This window comes from Mus musculus, chromosome 3 (genome assembly GCF_000001635.26).
Source record: "Mus musculus strain C57BL/6J chromosome 3, GRCm38.p6 C57BL/6J".
Classification (NCBI taxonomy): domain Eukaryota; kingdom Metazoa; phylum Chordata; class Mammalia; order Rodentia; family Muridae; genus Mus; species Mus musculus.
This window is the reverse complement of record NC_000069.6, coordinates 107,225,890-107,241,379: the sequence shown is the minus strand read 5'-3', so window position 1 is coordinate 107,241,379 and position 15,490 is coordinate 107,225,890. Positions and strand designations below refer to the sequence as shown.

The 15,490-nt window shown below is 47.9% G+C and overlaps 2 protein-coding genes across 4 annotated transcripts; one reads left to right on the top strand and one right to left on the bottom strand.

The window, feature by feature from the left end:
• The first annotated feature begins 1,672 nt into the window (after positions 1–1,672).
• Prok1 (prokineticin 1) lies at positions 1,673–9,464 on the top strand. 3 transcript variants are annotated; one of them, NM_001044382.2, is made up of 3 exons: positions 1,673–1,802; positions 4,167–4,292; positions 5,692–9,464. In NM_001044382.2, the coding sequence occupies exons 1-3, from the start codon at positions 1,731–1,733 to the stop codon at positions 5,809–5,811; spliced, it is 318 nt and encodes a 105-aa protein (NP_001037847.1). In that variant the 5' UTR covers positions 1,673–1,730; the 3' UTR covers positions 5,812–9,464. The 3 variants fall into 3 exon arrangements, with proteins under 3 accessions (NP_001037847.1, NP_001344814.1, XP_017175072.1); NM_001357885.1 differs by lacking the exon at positions 1,673–1,802 and adding an exon at positions 2,728–2,772; XM_017319583.1 differs by lacking the exon at positions 1,673–1,802 and adding an exon at positions 2,779–2,900.
• On the bottom strand, positions 7,349–10,766 carry A630076J17Rik (RIKEN cDNA A630076J17 gene). Its single transcript, NM_001256174.1, has 3 exons — positions 10,626–10,766; positions 8,700–8,770; positions 7,349–7,802 (listed from the first exon to the last, which is right to left on the bottom strand). The coding sequence occupies exons 1-3, from the start codon at positions 10,636–10,638 to the stop codon at positions 7,563–7,565; spliced, it is 324 nt and encodes a 107-aa protein (NP_001243103.1). The 5' UTR covers positions 10,639–10,766; the 3' UTR covers positions 7,349–7,562.
• Between the last annotated feature and the right edge of the window lie 4,724 nt (positions 10,767–15,490).

Sequence of the window (15,490 nt, the reverse complement as noted above, 5' to 3'; positions counted from 1 at the left end):
CAGAAAGAAACTCGTTAGGTTGCTGTACTCGGTGTTCCCCAAATCTCTGTCCATGTAATACTGTAGACTGAATACCTCTTCTCTGAAGTCCTTGAGTGTCCCAGGTTTGAGGGTCTCCCCCCCCAAATCTGAATATTTGCATGTACACAATGGTACATCTTAGATGAGGTTTAAGTCTAAACTTGAATTCTGTCTGTTTCATGATCATCTTATACACATACCTAAAGGCAGTTTTCTATAGCATTTTAAGTAGTTTTGTGCATGCAACAAGGTTCTACTGTGTAGAATTTTGGATGGGTCACATTATGTCAGAAAGTTCTCTACTTTGGAGACGTCTAGATTTTAGAGTTTTGGGTTGGAGATGCTCATCCTGAATTAGCATACTAGAAAACATTCCTTGGAAAACACTAGTTTTTATTATTGTAGAGAGAAGATGGATGGCCCAATACAGGATCCATCAGGTATGTAGTAGAGAAGGCTGGAGGGCTTCCCTCCAGCAAGAAGGGCTATGCACAGTGTCACCTTCTCATGAGCCCACTGTGTGTGTCTGCTTGCGGATAAGGCCCCTCCCATGCTCACACCATACTACAGAAGATCACCAGCATGGCCCGAGTCCACTTCTCTGCAGGAGCTGCCAGGGTGGAGCCTGAGTGCGTTCTTATCTTCAGTTCCTCCTCCTGGTAAATGGTCCAGGGGCATTTACTGCTTGTATTAGGTACCTTGTCATTGTTAGCAAAGGCTTAATTCTCATTCACAGACTGAGTGTCCAGCCCATCATGACAGGGAGATCAAGGCTGCAGGAATAGCAGAGGCAGGTACCATTGTATCTGTAGCCTGGAGTGGGGAGATGACTGACTGCTGGCACTCAGCCACTTTTTCACTAGTTTGTGCCCGTAGCTCATGGTATGATGATGCTCACAGCCATGGTGGATCTTTCTGCCTCAATTTCTTTTTGCTGGAAATACCCTCATAGACGTATCCAGAGGTGTGTTGCCATAGGAATTCTGAATCCAATCAATTAGACATCAAAGACTAACCGGCTCACAGGCGCTTGTCCAGAGCTTATTAGAGAGCAGCCTCACCTGTGTATCTGTGAGAAGCATCAACACCACAGATGCAGTGTCTGTCTCCATATTGGGAATTTTAACCTTTAAAGTTCAGCAACAGATACCACCTCACCCTCTGTCTTCTCAACCACCTCTGTGTTGAATCCAGGGTAAACACTCACATAATGCTTAATAGCTTGAGTATGAGAATATAAACACTCCTGTACGCTGCATGGTTCAGTGTGGGCGAGGAGAAAAAAAAATCAATGTTCCAAATCTCTTAATTCATCACTAAAGTTATCCTCCTGGCCCAAGCAGGAAAGAATGATGCAGAGATGGAAATGGATATCAAGTGAATTGCAGGCAACTGTTTGAAGTGTGGTACTCTTGGAAGACTTAGAACAACTGTCAAAGTCCCCAGTGTATCCATTTGTATCCGCTCTGACGGTGATGGGATGCTGTTGGAGATTCAGGTCTCATCTTCGCCTCTGAGCTCATCTGAATAATGGTGATGGGAGGGAAGAGAGAGATGAGGCATTTAGAGGCAGCCCTGGATCTGGCTATATAAATCCGAAGGAGGTCGGGTAGGACAGCTTGGCCTTCTCGGCTTGTCTAGCACAAGGCAGCGCAGAAGGAAGTGAGGGGTACCAAAGTAGACTGTGTTTGTCGTCACCTCAAGTGATCATGAGAGGCGCTGTGCATATCTTCATCATGCTCCTTCTAGCAACGGCGTCCGACTGTGCGGTCATCACAGGGGTAAGTTTCTAGCATTCTCCATAGACCTGGTATAGGGGCCAAGATCGGTGTTCTACAACAGGGAGTGTACTAAGAACCACAAAGGCTCTGCTGCTCCAAATCACCTAAACCAAAGGGATTTTGAAGGTAATCACTGTCTGGGAGTGGGGTTGTGTGTGACTTCAGATGGGTTAGTCTGGCAGACAGAGTTGTGGGTAAATAGAATACCATTTTAAATACATTAGGAGGGCGCTGGGATTTTGACATCGAGTCTTTAGTAAAATGGAGATTCCTTGGTGTGTGCCATAGGACATTTGTTTACAGGGCAGATTAGTGTCCCATCCCCAGCCCCATTTGTCTTGTGTACACCTTGGTTTTCATCTTTGCCTGGTTCACTTGTCCGTGTTAACTCACAGAGCATGCTGTGAGTTCAGGGCGGCAAGCACACAGGGTCCCTCCTTAGTCTCACTTTAGCTATTAGAGAGAATGTTCAAACACCCCCTTTCACTCTTTAGTGGCTTCCCAGGGGGAGATGTGTGGTGCCAACATTGGCAGATGCACCCCAAACATGTTAACCTTGAAGCAGAGGCTCAGGCCAGGGGCACTGAGTCTGTCACTCAGGGCATGGAGTCTTCTCATCTCCTGCTGTACCTGCCCTCCTGTCATGTAGGTACACGCAGGGTCATAAACTGGACCTAATCACAAGCCAAAAAACAGTGCTTCTCTTAAGAGCTCCCCAGGCAAAAGTCAGGAAGAAAAGGAGAGAATTAAGTTTTATTTCAACTTCCTCCAACCTTCTACCTGGAAGGTAAATATGGAGTAATGCCAGCCAGTTCCTGGAACTGGATAAATTTTAATTTTCACAGAAAAGGCAACCTCCCTTTCAAAGGAAAGAGACTCCGTTCAAACTAACACACAGGGCAAGCAAATGCTCTGAAGGCAGGCTTGCATCGAGCAGGCATGACTGATGAAAGCCGTCGTGAAGACCAAGGTCAGACCCGGGAGAAAAGTTGGGGTTGCCCGACACAGTGAGGGATGGGGGTACATGGAGGACCCAATGAGCTGCACAGTCACAGTGCCACCAAGCCAGCGCCAACATCTATTCCAGACTGGCAACAGGTAGAGAGGCCCAAGGGAAGTGGGGGCATCTGTTAATAAGAGCCCAGTGAGAGAAGAAGGTCAGGTCAGTCTTGGGGAGTAAGTGAATGGCAAGATGAACAGTCAGAGGAGGGTCTTGAGGGGAGGAGAGCCAGGCAGGCCCAGCTGCCCTCCATTTCCCATATCCTCCTGACATTCCTCCTCTGACTCTCAGAAAGAAGTCAGCTCCTGACCTCCTGACCTCTCCACCTTCCATTGCTCCTTAGTGACAGCCCAGCTGAAGGGCCGGACCTCCCAGAATGCCACGCCTACCATCATCAGGAGAGAGGAGTCCAACTAGTCCCCACCACCCTTCACCTGCCATTCCCAGGGGGCTGGCTTGGGTGTGAGAAGCACCCCTGCTGGGCTAAGATTAGCTGCTGGTGACTGCCACCTGGACCTTCTCTGGGTGATGAAAAAGATTTGGTATATGTTTCCTTCCTCATCCTTCCTAATAGAAAGGTTGGAGCTTCCACGTCTTGTCATGTCCCATGCTGGTAGCCTGAAGGTGTTCTGTGGCCTGATACTGGAGAATAACGAAAGAAAACTCAGCCCCAGACTTCAGTTCTGAAGCCACATGGCCTCTGGGTAGTGGCCAGGTCGACTGGCTCTCCATGAGGCCCTACTTGCTCTCTTGACCCTGGTTTTGGTGTAAAGTTAGGTTGTTTGAAAGTTTCTTTTGTTACCTGGTTATCCAGCAGGTCCAAGCAGCCCAACCTAGAAGGGTGCATCCACGTCGGGGGTCCAGGGAGGCCAGCAGAGAAGTGGTGGGGGTGGGGGATGGGGGATGGGGGGGATAACTGTCCATCAGGCCTCTGTGGGTTACCGGATGGGAGACACACAGAAAGGTAGCTTAGAATAGATGCTGAAGAACAAAGGACACCAAAAGCTCAGCAGCCAACATCCAGAGCCTTGGACCACGAAGGACCCTCCAGTTCCTTCACCACAGAGTTCTAATCCATCATATTCAACCAGTGTTGACTGGGATTAGAAAAGCTATGCCTTCTAACACAGGGTTTCCCGGGGAACAGGGACTGACTGCCTCACCACTGAGCAGGAAGAGTTCCCCAGACTGAAGTCTGGTACTGTGCTGGGCCCCGAGTGTCCCTCTCAAGAGACGAGCAGTGATGTTAGACCCAGGCCAAGGTGTCCTGTTGATCCGAGATGCTTAGTCACCACCTCCAAATCCTAATCCGGATCATTCCTTTGGGCGACACTAACCGGTTGGCCCTTTTCTCTCTCCCTTAGGCCTGTGAACGAGATATCCAGTGTGGGGCCGGCACCTGCTGCGCTATCAGTCTGTGGCTGCGGGGCCTGCGGTTGTGTACCCCACTGGGGCGTGAAGGAGAGGAGTGCCACCCAGGAAGCCACAAGGTACTAGGCTGGCATTCGATGGGCCTGGGCATGGGCTCAGCAGACAGGGATCCTGGGGCCAGTTTAGAACAGCGAATCTGTGGCTTCTGAGGGTGATGTGGGGAAGGGCAATATACCGCTTCCTCCACAGTGGATCCAGCCTCTGACTGAAGTCAGGCCAGCAAGCAGCCATGGTGGTGCTGCTCCAGGCGACCTCACATAGGCCTTTTGCAGATGTTTAGATACTGGTTCAGGTGTTGACACAGTCCACCTGCACCCTTCTTTTTCTTTTTTCAAAAACAAAAATTTAAAGATATTTTCTTCATTTACATTTCAAATGCTATCCCCTTTCCTAGTTTCCTCTCCAAAAGTCCCCAATACCCTCCCCCCACCCTGCTTCCCAACCCACCCACTCCTGCTTCCTGGCCTGGCATCCCCCTGTACTGGGGAATATAATCTTCGCAGTTCCAAGGGCCTCTCCTCCCAATGGTGGCCGACTAGGCCATCTTCTGCTACATATGCAGCTAGAGATACAAGCTCTGGGAGTACTGGTTAGTTCATATTGTTGTTCCATCTAAGGGTTGCAGACCCCTTCAGCTCCTTAGGTTCTTTCTCTAGCTCCTCCATTGGGGACCCTGTGTTCCATCCAATAGCTGACTGTGAGCATCCACTTTTGTATTTGCCAGGCACTGGCCTAGTCTCACAAGAGAAAGCTATATCAGGGTCCTGTCAGCAAAATCTTGCTGGCATATGCAGTAGTGTCTGGGTTTGGAAGTCAGTTATCACAAATCTGGTAAACAGTGGGTCTGGGATTTGAACCCATGTAGTCTGGGGCTGGACCTAGTCCCCTTATTGCTCTATTTAAAACTCACTGGGGGCTGGTGAGATGATGGAGCAGGGTAAGGCACTTGCTATGACAACATGGTGACCTGAGTTCCATCCCTGGAATGCTTGCCAAGGAACAGTCTCCACAAGTTGTCCTATGATCCTCACAGGCGTGCGCTCCCACTCTGCCTTCACACACATATAATAACATATATATTAAAAATAACTTTTCAAAACTCGGGGAGCCTTTGGGTGTTCAGCAGTGCTCTTTGATGTGAGTTGGTGGACAGAGAGGATGTTTGTCCTTTCACAGCTCTGCCTCAGAACCTGGCCACAGAGCTGAGGACACCCCAGGGTAAGCAAAGAGATTCACTCAGCAGAGGTGGGAGGGTATCTGCCCACAGGGCCACGCATGTTCTGAGTGTGGAGAGTCCGCCTGATTTGGGTTCAAATCCTGGCTCCTACAGCTGTGTGATGTGGGCATATCATTGAGTCACTCTGTGCCAAGGTGAATACAGTCACCACTATTGTTGGCTGGCAGGGGACATTTGCAGGCCTTTCCTGTGGCTAACATGCCACTCTCTTCTCTCTCTAGATCCCCTTCTTGAGGAAACGCCAACACCATACCTGTCCCTGCTCACCCAGCCTGCTGTGCTCCAGGTTCCCGGACGGCAGGTACCGCTGCTTCCGGGACTTGAAGAATGCCAACTTTTAGTTTGTCTGGACTCTGTCTGGAGCCTGACTGGGTGACCTCTTGCTTTACACCTGTGTGATTTAGCTCCCTGCAACTTCGCCATTCCCCATCTTGTCCGTGTATGTGCAGACAGGCAGACCTTCCGCTATGGAATAGTTCACCAGGGTGCAGAGAGGAGTTCGTGGCCTTGAGAAGTTGGCCAGCCCGACCTTCCTGGCTCAGACTGCCTGAAGTTGTGACAGTGTGGGCCTCCTCAGTTGCCTGCCCCTTCCTGCATGTGCGCTTCTTCCTAAACCACACCTTTCTGGGCACTGGCCCATGGATGCACCACTAAATCACAGGGTCTGTGGGGTGGATGATCAACTTTCTCTCCATTTTTCTTTTATTGACTGGCTCCTTATTTTAGGACTGTTAAGTCCAAAGTCAGCACTTCTTAGGACACTATTCTAAAGCGAGAGGATTTCAGGGTCTCTTTGAGCTAGGGTGAGCGGCAGCTTAGAGGGCTCTGGGGATGTGTTCGTGCTTGTGGTGGTGCGAGAGGTCAGCTGGGAAGGATGGGAACATGCAGAAACTCTATGGAGGAGACTGGCGTGGGCCACTGCAACTCTCAGAGCCAAGCATCAGTCCCTTTGGGTTTATGCCAAAGTTTCGACCCACAGGCCACGTGTGCTGTGTGATAGTAATTTGTGTCAGTGATGGAGCTGGCAAGGTCCAGAGCCTGAACCCTCGCCTGGGAGCTTTCTCTACAGCAGGTTTCTGGTACAGCTGACTCTTCCCACCCCGATTCTTATTCTAGATACAGGGCGTCCAGCAACATTGTGACAAAATGTTGCCCTCTACAAAGTTCAGAAAGGAGCAATTGAGTTGCAACAACCAAATCTCTTTTTCAGTAAGCTTACACTTTTTGCCTTGGGCCACATTGACAGCTATCCAAAGCAAGCAAGCAAGCAAGCAAACAAACAAACAAATGAACAAACTAATGAATGAACAAACACCAAAAGAACCTAAAACGTGAAAGGACAGGGTGCTGCACCCACTCTGGTTCTCAGGAGCCTTAAGGAGAGTTCACTGAGGTTTCCGAGGCCCTGGGTTCCTGCCCTCTACCGGTCTTTGCTCAGTCCTTAATCCAGGGCCCACTAGCCTGGGCATTGGACAGCACAGGGATCTTTCTGTGCTTTTGTCCCCTTTAGACAGACATTGTCACCTGTTCTGCTGACCTGTGCAGCTCTTCCCTGAATGCAGACCACAGTCTCTTTCCTTTCAGGCTCCAGGCCTGGTTCCTAGATGTAAAGTTCCTTTCTAAGTCTGTGGGCCCATGTCTGACAGATCTCCATGTTCCACTAACTGCCCTCGGGTCCCAATCCCCAGATTGTGTCCCTCCCAGCACACAGAGCAACCCTGAATGCAGTGGCCTACAGCCAGTGCCTCAATGCTCCATAGATAAGATACTGGGGTGGCCTATGGAGCTCCCCTGCACAGTCACACTGCCTGTCCATCCTAGCCTTAGGGCAGGCCACCCACAGAACTATAGGGTGAACCAACAATTTAATGTGACTGTATTCATTTTCGTTTTTAATGTCATAATTTTGAGGACTGTCTAATGAGTCTCTACCTTCTCTGCTGTGGCAAAAGATAGGACAGTGGAGAGGTTAGGAGGCTTAGAACATATATTCATGAGTAGTATTTATATTCAGGAATATGCTCTTCAGAAATATGGATATAAAAAACTACCTATAGGGTTAGTATGCAACTAAGAATATATTTTAGAAGAATTAGGAGAGGCAAAGTTGACATTCTTTCAAGATCCATCCGCAGCTTAAGTGACTGTTCTTAGGCCCAACGCTTCCATCTTCAACTATTGGTATCTGGCGCCATCTCGTGGACAATGTGGAAGTAGCAAGGAACGTGAAGGCGAAAAGAGGACTGCATGATTTCAGAAATAGACGTGGGAGTTCTTCCTGGTTTGGACTCCATTGGAGATCCTGAACAGTGCTTGTCAAGAAGCCGGCCTCCTGAAGGACCACAAAAACAACTCTTTATTAACACTCTGTCCTGCTCCACCTTACAAGTGGGGAAGCCACAGTTTCCTTCCTGTGGGGTTTAGGTTCTCTAGAGCGAGAGAGCAGATGTGAATAAGGTCCCCATCCTCCACCCTCTGCACCCCACCCCCCTCTGTGAATCACCAGGATGTAGCAGGCTCTGCAGGGCCGCTTTTGAAGCTAAATCCCTCGGACTCCTCCCCATCTCTGGTTCATTTTGAGTGACTTGCTTTCATCACTCTCTAGGTAGCCAGGACCTAGAGATACCCCCATCCTCCCAGGACAAAAGGGCCAGACCCAGAAGGCCAGAGGCCAGAACAGAGGCTGTGTGGGGACCCCAGAAGGCCAGAGGCCAGAGCAGAGGCTGTGTGGGGACCAACGCTTCCAGATCTCCTGCCAGAGCCTCCTCTGTCTGCCGTTCATCTTCAAACTCCCCTCAGTGTGGCTCTTAGCATTCTGAGTAAGGTCCAGGGAAACTCGAGTTAGCTACTATCTATCCAGTTGTTACCTGGTGATGAAAGGGCTTCTTGAAGTCCATGTCCAGGGGTGAGACTGGACCATGGAGGAGCAAGAGGCTCCTAAGGCTGAGGAGAAAGACCAGAGAGGGAAGAAAGGCTGCAGGGTTGGACGCGGACTCAGAGCTGACCCTGCCGAGTGGACCCAAATCATTGACCCAAGGTCAGCTCAGACCAGCCAAAGGGCCAACATCGAGGCTTTGTGTGCAGTTTATTAAAAAGCAAAAAAAAAAAAAAAAAAATCATACCTAGCCATGTAGGTAGAGAGAAGCACATGCTGGCCTAGGGTACACTAATGGTGTCTTCTGGGATGTTTTCCCTGACCAGGGCTGGGCACTGAAAGCAAAGAACTGACCTGGTACGAAAAGCTCCTTTCCATTCCAGATGAGGACAATATGATGTCCAAGCACGGAGTATCACTCAGCGCTGAGAAGACATAAGGCACAGATATGCTTCATAGCACGAGGGGCCCTTGAATCATTAGACAGTGGGAGCTAGTCATAAAAGGTTACATTGGTACAACTCCACTTATGTGAAAACTCCACAACAGGCGAACCCACAGGGGCAGGAAGCAAGTCATAGTTGGTTAGGATTGGGGTGGAGTGAAGGCAGAAAAATGGCGAGGCACTGTAAAGGGACTCAGGCTTCTTTAAGGGTGACAAGAACGTTCTAAAATTAAATTGTGGAGATGGCCGTACAATCTGTCAGCATCGGCAACATTGCTGAAGTGTATGGTTTGTGAGGGCAAATGGTGTGCTATATGGATTACACCACAATGCAGCTATTTTGAAAGTGTTAAAATACACAAAGTTGAAAAGAGGAAGGTTAGCAAAAGTGTCTTCCCCCTCCCCCGACTTCAGGATCCTGAAGGAAGGACTGGGTGCGGTGCGGCAAGAAGACCCTCAGAGTCTCCTGTGGGGAATGGGTGCGCTGGGTGCTGCGAAGTGGCTTGACTTCCCTTCAAACAGGAGGGCGAGGAGAATGGATACCTTATTAACTAAAGCTACATATAGCGTCACGTGACCCAAACCGCATATAGTCAGCCCTCCGGACCCTGGGGCTCTTCATGGGAATTCCACCAACTGTGGATCAAAATATTAAAAAGTGCATCTGCATTGAACATGCGTTGAGCTTGTTCTTATTATTCTCTGAACACCACACATATGGCCGTGGGGCACGGCACTGTGTTCAGTTTTATAAGTAACCTCGGAAGAGTTAAAGCGTGTGAGACGATGAGCACAGGTCCGTGTGATCCCACGATGCTTTCTATAAGGGACCTGAACATCCTCAGATTTTGCTATCCACTGAGGGGTCCTGTGAATTCCAGGGTTGTTGTTGTCTCTTCTCTTGCATACTTGGGATATTCAATTTTCAACCTCGGGCAACAACTCCTTGAATGGAAGTTCTGATTATACATGGGATTAGTAGCACCCAAGTGGCCAGGATGGGGTGCCAGTCTGTTGTGACTGTGGTGTCTTTAAATGAACTCGAGGATTGTTTTTCCCTTCCCTGGAGGGCACTGCCCTGCCCACCTTGGCAGGAGCAGAGAATCTAATATAGAGTTAATGGACACCTAGTCCTGCCTGTATCTCTGAGCTGGTTGTACCCCTGTTAGGATCTTGTCATGCATGGTGAGCACTAGGCAGGAGCGAGGCTGTGATATATGAAGCACACCCTCACTGTCTGCTCCCCAGCTGGGGCTGTTTAGCTCCAGAAGCCCACAGCCACTAGACCACGGAGGCAACGAATTTCAGATGGGTAAGCATGAGCTCCCCCATATGACTTTACCTTCAACATCTGTAAAGAAAGCACCATATGTTCCCACTCCATGTGGCTAGCACTGCTTCAACCTCCCCTAGCTCTCCTGCCTAGCTGAGAATAGCAAAGCGCTTGGGTCTTGGGAAGATCATGTGGCCCATGTCACACAGGGCATGAGACTCAATATCCATTTCCCTTAAAGTCCTCGCTCTCTCCCTCCCCCCTCGCTTTCTCTGTGTGTCTCAGTCACCCTCCCTTCCCCCCCACCACTCTCTCTTTCTCATCTCATCTTATCAGGTACCCTTGGACATCCTGGAACTCATTATGTAGTCCAGATGGGTCTCAAACTTACAGCAATCCTCCTGCCTCTGCCTCTCAAATGCTGGGATTACAAGTGTGACTACTATAGCTGGCTGCCTAGGCAGGGAGATGCATTGAAGGATAAGGAGCTGTGAGCATGCTTCAGGAGCCTCTGAAATTCTGTCACAAAAGCAAAGTCCAAAGGTTAAATAAACAGACATACCTGCAGCTGTCATTTCCTTTGCTCACAGTGCAAGCTGCTGTAGTCTGCATGTCTGATTCCTGACAAGGGGCAGGCTGTCCAGAGCTTAGCATCACAGCCAGCACCAGCTGCTTCCTAGCTTGGGACTTTGGTCGGTTTACTGAACTTTCTGTGTTTCAAGTTCCCCCTTTATTAATGGCACCAGCATCATCACCATCATCATCATCTGCTTCTTGGGGTGGCAGTGAAGATTAAGTGTTAGCGAATGGGAAGTGCTCAGGATATCATCTGCCCTGTGGAAGTGTCACGGGGGTGGTCAGCTACTCATCTTTCATCCTTATGAAGGCATCACAAAGAGTCAGCTTTCAGCTCCTTGGCCCAGCCTCTGGGGGCTTTTGTGCCACACCCCTTACCAAACTTCAGAGCTTGGACGCCTCTCCTTAGTTGGGAAAACCAAACATCTGGGAAGAAAAGCTTTCTGGATGCCTTTCAAAGGCCCCAAATAGTAACTTAACAGCAAGAAACCCCTGTGTGTTCAGTCAATGTTCATTCCTTGCCAAGTTCAAGTTCACACACAGGTTCCTAGAGGCGGAGCCTGATAACAGCTGTGATTAGAAAGAAAAACACACTAACCGTATCTCCCTGAGACCCTGTTAAACTGAGAGGCATCGATCGTGAGTGAGGTACAGTGTTTGCTCTGTCTGGGATCTTAGCACAGAGCTGTCTGCACAGTGGACTCTGGTCTGCCCTGGCTTTCCCCAGACTCTGGGCAGAATAACTGTATCAGGAGCATACATTCCCTGGCATAGGCCTCCCTGGCAGCTTCCAGCTATGTCAAGGGGCACAGGGTGGATTCTGGGGTTACCAGCAGGATTCATTTGCATTTTTCTGGCCCCTCGCCAGCTCTCTAGCTATGACTCCCACATGAGACTTCTGTACCTTTTACCTTCTTAGAAGCCCCACCTCAGCCTGTCAGTCAACCCAACCATTGGAGGAAACTAATTCAACAAATAACGAAAAATTAACACTGCTTTGCAAAGAGAGGTAGCTCCCATTAGCTAACCCTCCAGTCTATGTAGAGTGTGGACTTCATATTGAACAAGTATCATCATGGCTGCCAGCCTAGCTTGTCTTGTCTACCTGGACTGGGCAAGCGGGACAAGATTTTGATTCCCATGTTAAAAAACAAAAACAAAAACAAAACCAAAAAAAAAAACAAAAAAACAAAACCCAAAACACAACCACAGCAGCTGGGTGTGACGATGAATGCCTATGGCCTCAGTGGTGGGGATGCAGAGGCAGGCTGACCCTTGGGGCTAGCTAGCTGGCCAGTCAGCCAAGCTGAATCAGCAAGCTCCAGGTAAGAGTGAGAAATCCTGCTTTGTAAACAAAGCGGAGGCCTGGCGGGACAGGTCAATGAGTAGAGGCGTGTGAATGCATGTCTGATAGCTTGAGTTTACACCTTGGATCCCACAGGATGGTTGGAAGAGAATCAACCCCTGAAAGTCGTTCTCAGACTTCCATGAACACAATAGTGCACACACCACACAGACACACAGACACAGACACACACACACACACATACACACACAGACACAGAGAGACAGAGACAGAGAGAGAAAGAGACAGAGAGAGAAAGAGACAGAGACAGAGAGAGAATAAACAAGATGGAAAGCAACTTTGATACCCAGGTCTTTGCATGCATATTCATGTGTGCGTCCCTGTATAATCGCACAACATTCGAGCACCACAAGAAGTACCAGGGTAGTAAAGAAGACAGGAAGAATGGGGCGTGTTCCTTCCTCCTCCTTGGTGTTTGAGACGTTGATGCTTGAGCTCATGTAGCACAGGCTAGCCTCAAACTCACCATGTGCCCCAGGTTTTCCTTAAACTCACTGTGTAGTCAACAATGACCTTGAACTTCTGACCCTCCTGCCTCTACATCACAAGTGCTGGAATTACAGTGGGCAATATCACATCTGAACTTCTGTTTTGCTTTAATGTTTTAGACTTTGTCCCAGATAGACCCATCCCATCCAGTACTTCTTGTGGCCACCCCCTCCAAGCTGTGCAGTGCCCCATGGGGTCTGTCCATTCAGTTCAGGGTGATGATTGTAATCAAGGCTGTTTTCAATTCCCACAGGGCAGCAAACATTAGCTTCAAAGTACTTACACCAGATATCAGCTACAACATTAGGAGGGAAACAAACATTGTTATCAATTAATGTTGTTAGAGATTAAATATTTGATATTTTAAACACATATACATCTTAGGAAAAAACACTCCTTAATTGATGTAAGTAGGTGGTGGTGAGCAGTTTTTTTCACTGACATGGGGTTATTGAACATCTTCAGGTAAGGATCTAACAGAAGGCAATAGGTGTAGTCTGATGTCAGATTCTCTGGTGTTTGATGGCCCAGCCATATCTGCATGTGAGCCTGGGCCTGTCTTCCACGGCCTCCCTCTCACCTACCCCGTCTTCTAGAGAAACCCTAGTTGATTCCATCATGTCCAGAGGCTTCAGGCTAGGTTTTGCTAAGGCCCGTTGCTAGGTTGTTACTGGAATGAGGGCTTTGGCCTACCTATCTTATTTTGTCTGTATAATATTACTTAATGTCTACCATTATTTCAGAGATATATATCTGCTCCCAAATCCACATTTTTGGTGTTTCTTGGAAAATGGCAATCTCTCCTTTGGTCTGCTTTCATGGAGCTAACTCCGTGTCTCCATGTACCCGATCCACCAGTACCTGGTGTCTACCATCCAATGACTGTGTAGGTGTTAGAACAGGGTAGACCTGTGGATATTTTGGTCTGCATGATATTTACTTGTGATACACTTTAAAAAGTTAATTTAGTTTTAAAAAGAAGGGAACTGAACTTACTAGGTTTTTCGATATTTATTTTTAAACTTGAAATACAAAATCTTACAGGTTCACGTGAAGTTTCCTGTATATTCAGTATTATTGTAGTAAAAACAGAGGGAAGAATTCTGGCAGATTTCCTCATATCCATCACCATACTCTTTCGTATCACCCACCTGGTCCCGGTGACAACCTGAGCTACATCCTCATGCCTAGTGTCATGAGGCCAGACCCTCTTACCTGCTGAGTGAGGCTGCAGTAATGCAGTAATGCAGGAAGCTTAACTCTTATAAGCTTCATTGTTCTCAGCTGCAGATTACACCCAACAGCAACTGGGCTGCACACTTTCAGTAATGGCTAGAAAGGAGGCTCCAGAGCCAGGCACGGTGGCACACAAACAGCACTAGCATGTGAAGGTGAAGGAGCAGGCGGTCAGGCCATCATCAGCTACAGAGTGAGTTCAAGGACTGCCTGGGCTATATGAGACTCTGTCTCAAAAAGCAAAAGGAAAACCAAACAACAGCAAAAGAGACGAGGTACAAGAGAAAAGGAGGGCGGGGGGCGTAAGGACAAGAGCTTTTGTGGAGCGTAAGAAGAACTTGCATGCTCAGAACACGTTCAGGAGCCTTCTAGGGCCTCATCAGTTATGAGAAAACCCTAGGAGGTAGAAGATGGTCCGCTGACACTCTCTCTTTATCTTTTACTTAAAAAGAAATGTATGCTTTGATTAGCAAAAAATGAGATTCATGATGACGCTTCCATTCATATTTATCATCATACTTTGCCTTATCCACTCTCCCAGTGTTCTCCCCTCCTCCACCCCATTTGTCTTCCCCCCCCAATCCCAAATAGCAGCCCCTCCTGTTTTCATGACATCTATATTCTGTTACCCTCTCTTGTTTTCCATCCCTGTCCCTGTAGGCTTCTTCCTCTCTCACAGCCCCTACTGCCAGGTTTATATCACTTATCATATGGCTTCTAGTTTTATCTATTTTTTCCTACAATTTTCATAATTTTCTTCTTTTTTTATAATTAACTAATCAGATTTATGTACCAATAAGTGCTCAATTTACAAGTTGCCAATACAATAATTTCAGAACCAATTGATAGTGATAAAAGCTTTATCCCAATTATTCTAACCTTATGATATCATAACTACCCGTGGCTGGTTAGAGCCGTGCTGGTTCATATCTGCCTCCATCTTGGCCTTCCTCCTTCTCCCCTGAGATGCTCTGTCTCTCAATTTTATTCTTTTATATAGTGGAATAAAATTCTACCTTGTATTCATACCACGTTCTCTGTATCCATTCATGTTGATGAACATCTAGGCTGGCCCCATAGGTTGGCTGTTTTGAATCGTGTAGCCCTCAGCATGGATGTGCATGGATGTGCATGGATGTGCATGGATGTGCATGGATGTGCATGGATGTGCATGGATGTGCAGGTGTCTCCCTGGATGCTGACTTGGAATCATCTGAGTATAGAGTGCTATAGCTGGATCACAGGTAATTCCACATGCAGACTTCTGAGGAGCCTCTAAACAGAGTTCCTTCATGGTTTTGCTAGTTTGCATTCCCACCAGTACTGTATAAAGGTCCCTCTTTCCCTATCTCTTCTCCAGAACTTGTTGTCATTTGTTTTCTTTTTCTCCCATAAAATGCGTGTGTGTGTGTGTGTGTGTGTGTGTGTGTGTGTAAAACTAAGTACAGTGTCCGTGGAGGCCATCAGTATTGGTTTTGGGAACTAATTTGAGCCCTGTGCAAGAGCAGTCTGTACTCTTAACCTTTGAGCCACTTCTCCAGCCCCATTGTTTTTTTTTGATGATAGTTCTGACTAGGGTGAGAGGAAATCCCAGAACAATTTTAATTTGCTTTTCCCTGACGCCAAGGATGTTAAACCACTTGTGTTGGCCGCTGTGTTTCTTCCCCCCGAGAACTAATTTACCAGCCCTATTGTTGGATGACTTTTATTTAACTTTTAGACTTCCATTTATAGATTCAAGACATTAATTGCTTATCAGA